At 68.3% G+C, this 4,229-nt stretch overlaps 1 protein-coding gene across 1 annotated transcript in view; it reads left to right on the forward strand.

Moving 5' to 3' along the window:
* The window catches only part of SCARA3 (scavenger receptor class A, member 3), a 37,358-nt gene extending 33,463 nt beyond the window's left edge, over positions 1-3,895 (forward strand). Inside the window, exon 7 of the mRNA XM_012724804.1 lies at positions 2,281-3,895. Coding sequence (XP_012580258.1) covers positions 2,281-2,732 — 452 coding nt within the window. The 3' untranslated portion in view covers positions 2,733-3,895. The remainder of the gene's footprint in view (positions 1-2,280) is intronic.
* The last annotated feature ends 334 nt before the right edge of the window (positions 3,896-4,229 follow it).

Below are 4,229 nucleotides of genomic sequence, written 5' to 3' on the forward strand. Positions count from 1 at the left end.
CTGGACAGGCTGTGCCAGGGCGCCTACCCTGGAGAGCCCTGACCCGTCTCTGCCCACCCTCCACCCGTGCCCACCACCAGCTCCTGGCTCTCGGCTTCCTCCCCCGAACAGGCCAGAGCTTCCTCCCAGCAGCTCAGCTGACCACGGTGGCTGCTGTGGCTGGGGCATGAAGAGAGGGGATCCCCACCTTTTTTTTTTGGTGTGTGAAGAACTGGCATGCAGGCCAGAGATCAAGGGGGTAAGAGGATTCACCAGAGACAGAGTGGGGAGCAGAACAGGTGGCTCCATTGAAATCCACGGCTGAGGGGAGCAGCGGGGAGACAGGAGAGGTCTGCTGTGCCCTGTGGGTCACTCCCTGGTGGGAATCGAACTCAGCCACGGTGGTGGTGGCTCTGAGACTTAATCCCGGGGGGCCCGGGGAGCCCTCTCAGGCACTAACCTCAGCAGTAACAGGTAGAAGCTCAGCCTGTGTCCACGGGGCTCCCCAGAAAGAGGAGCCTCTTGGGGCTAGTGGGGCAGAGAGGGGAGGGGTGGGGGAGCTTTTTCTCCATGTTGCCCTTCTCTGCGGGCATAAAGACTCTGGGAACGGCGGTGCTGCTGTGCCCGGCGCCTGCTGCAGGTGCTGGAGGAGGTGAGACTCCTCAGCTGCTGTCCGGGAGTCGAGGCTGGGGTGGGCTTGGGGGCCGGCCACTGGGGCCAACGTTCTAAGGAGGGCTGGGGGCCGGAGCAGGCCAGTGCAGCCTCCACCTTGCAGAGGAGAACCCGACTGGACGGGAGGCCGGCAGCTCCCTCCGCCCCGCACCCCGCCAGGGCTCTCCTCCCCGGGGGCGCCTGCCTCCCGGCTCAGCTGGCCCAGGGGCCATGCCCGGTCTGCCAGTTCCCAGCAAGTCCTGCCAGGCGGGGGGAGGAGGGAGGTGCTATTCCCGCTGCCAAGGCCGCCATCCCGACAACCAGGGACTGTGGGAGGGACCCCCACCTCGTGAGCAGAGGGCGGGCACAGCCCCCGGTGGGGCAGGCGCTGGTGGCAGGAGTGCGGCCTGGCGGGCCGGCTGCTCTCTGGCTTCTGCTTCGGATGGTAATACTCACCGACCCTCCATTCCACTTAGAAACACTCCAGAAAATAGATGGAAACGGGGTGTGGGGGAGCTGGGCAACGGGGAGCAGGAGAGCCCCCAGCGGGGATACACGGCCGTGGGGTCTGCAGCAGCCAGGGAGGGCCCCGACAAGCCCACTCGGGACCCTTCTCGCTGAGAGGCCTTCCTGGGTGTTGGGGTCCTCTAGCGGACCCCTGGGGGACCTCTCATGGCTCTGGGCCTTGGTCGCCGCCTCTGAGCCGCGGGATGGGCCCGGCGCCCCTACCTGGGAGATCGAGGAAGCAGCTGAGCGGCACCTCGGGAGAGCTGTGCACGGCACCCTCCTCCAGGCCTGCCTGCGCCCACCGCTCTGGTCACCCTGCCACGGGCCCTGCCAGGACCGCCATGCCCTCGCTGGTGGCCGGAGAAGGCAGAGCCGTTTCTCCACGAGGCCCCGGCCACGAGGTTCCCTCTCCTCCTGCCCCCAGGGTGGAGGCCGTGGGCTCAGAGGGGAGACTCTTGGGCCTCACAGCCAGAGGCCACTCGGGCCATCCGACCCCGGCCCTCAGGCGGCCCTTCTCCCAGGGCCTGTCCACGGGCGGGAGCAGGGGTCCACCCTCACGGCTCACCTTCAAGCACATGCTGTGCTCCCTCCAGCGCAGCTCCCGCCCGGGCTGGGGCGCGGGGGTGGGGGTTCCTGCCAGGCCGACAGACACCCAGGGAGCCTTTCGCCCGCTGTGACTCTTCTCACTGTGGCCAGGAGGTAGGAGCCCCGGGAGCTCAGAGGAGAGGCTGGCGTGTGCCGGGAGGCACCTGCTTCTCAAGCCTCGCGGCCTGGGCCCCTCCCAAGCCACCTGGCTGCAGCCCAGCTCCCACACAGGCTGTGGGGTCAAAGCCCGGCGTGGGGTGGGGTGGCAGGGCTGTGCACCATGGTCAGGGGCCGCAAGGAGGCCAGGCCAGCTTCTGCAGAGGGCAGGACACAGTCCGGGCAGCCGTAGCCCTTCCCCGACTCGAGTGTTCTGGCCAGGCCCTCAGTCGGGACGGTGGGACCTCTCAGGACCCCGAACGGGCGTCCTCACCTCCGCCTCACCAACGGAAAAGCCCACCCGAACTCCAAGGCTGCTGGGGGTCTCTGTGCCCATGGCTGCACCTACTGCCTGGGGAAGCCCCCCAGGGACTGACCTCTTCTCTCTCCTCTCCCTCGCAGGCGCTCCCGGCCCTCCAGGACCAAGAGGACTCAAGGGAGACGCAGGCGTGAAAGGGCCCCCTGGCAGCAGAGGACCCAAAGGGGACTCTGGTGACTTGGGCCCCCCGGGACCCCAGGGCCCGCAGGGGCAGCCTGGGGACCCCGGGCCTATGGGGGAGAGAGGCCCAGCCGGCCTGCGAGGTATCCCAGGCTTCAAAGGCTCGAAGGGCAGCATTGGAACTGGGGGTCCGAGAGGACAGCCAGGCGCCAAAGGGGATGTGGGACCCCCTGGCCCCGAGGGGCCACCGGGGTCTCCAGGGCCCTCGGGGCCTCAGGGGAAACCGGGGATCGCCGGGAAGACGGGGTCACCAGGGCAGCGGGGACCCACAGGGCCTAAGGGAGAGCCTGGGATCCAGGGTCCTCCTGGCCTCCCCGGGCCCCCAGGACCACCAGGAAGCCAGAGCCGCTACTGAGGGGTCCCCGGGCCTGAACACTGCCACACATGATGCCAGGAAGGGGGCTCATGCCCCCCAGAAAGCTGCACCCACAGGTGTGGTGCTTTCATCCTGATGGGCGCCCCCAGGCCTCCTGCAAACCTCGGGCACCCCATAGTGACTGTGCCAAAGAAAGCAGACACACACACACATCTCCCTGCTGGCCAGGAGGGCGACAGGCCTGCCCTGGCCGGGCAGGAGGAGGGGCGGAGGCCCACCCGCTCCTGTGAGAGCCCGCTGGGCGGCCGCTACCTCGGGAGGACGGCGCGACGGCCTCTGATCGGTGACCAAGCCTGGTCCCTCCCCGTCTTCACCCCCACCCCAGCCACACTTGCCCTGGCCCCTCTGGTCGCAGACCCAGGAAAGGCTTTTCAGGGGGTTATGGTTCAACTCAGGGGACTGGTGCAGGCCACGACCCCTGCTCACACAGGAAGCCGCACCCAGCGCCTTTCTCGGGACCCCGCACCGGCGGCGAGGGGCCCCAGGAAATCCCAGGCTCCCCGCTTGCCTCTGCCTCGCAGGAGCACCCCAGGGGGCCACACACAGAGACGCTCTCGGGCTCTGCAGCGAGCTCCGAAAGGGTGCCAGCCCTGGGGAGCCGGAGGCAGGGCAGGGGCGGGCGCGAGGTGCTGCGGGCCCGGACACCAGGCTGCCACCCTGGAGGGGTGCCCCCTTCGGGGGGGCCCTCTGCTGGACCAGGGAACGCCAGGCTGAGCGCAGACGGGGCCCCGATACAGGGCAGCTCTCCGCTCTGACCCTAGGGCTCTCCTCCGGCCCACTGACCTTGACCGCAGGGACCCCAAGCAGTGGCCTGTGCAGGCTGCAGGGCCAGAAGAGGAGGAGGGCCTGTTTATGCCCCCGGCCGGTCACCGTGTCCTTGTCCCCCTCCACCTCCACACACTGGAGGTGGGACATGGGGGGGGTTCACCCCAAGGCGCCAGACTCCCCCCCGCGGGCATGCGGTTGCTTCCTCCCCACCCGGCCTCAGAGCCAGGCCTCCCCACCCCAAAGCCTGATGCCACCTCCCTCCTGTAACAGAGGTGCAACTGGTTTGCACGCCCACCCCGCTGCACGCCAGTCTCCCGTCCTCTTGTGCTTCGTGGGACATTGTATTACTGACCCAGTAAACGGCTGTTTCTAGAGGCGACGTGTCTTCTGGTCCTTTCTGCCCAGTGGGGTCCTGCTTCACACTGGCCTCTGAGGGCACCGGAGGAACGGGGGTCCCCTAGGCGTTCAGCCCCACCGTGGAGTCTAATCCGCTCGCACTGGCCTGTGGGCCAGGGGCAGGGTCTGACAGCTCACTGGCCGAAGCGGAGGGGGCTGGGGGTCACCGAGCAGGGCCCCCCAGCCCACTGGCCAAAGCGAGATTGGATGAGTAGGCCGGGACACCCAGGTGATGTCTCCTGCTTCCACCGTCGTCGCTAAGGCCAGTAGACAAAAAAAACCAGAGCGCCGACGCCCCCGGGGACTCACAGG

This window comes from Condylura cristata, unplaced genomic scaffold, assembly GCF_000260355.1.
Source record: "Condylura cristata isolate star-nosed mole 26May11 unplaced genomic scaffold, ConCri1.0 scaffold00014, whole genome shotgun sequence".
NCBI lineage: Eukaryota > Metazoa > Chordata > Mammalia > Eulipotyphla > Talpidae > Condylura > Condylura cristata.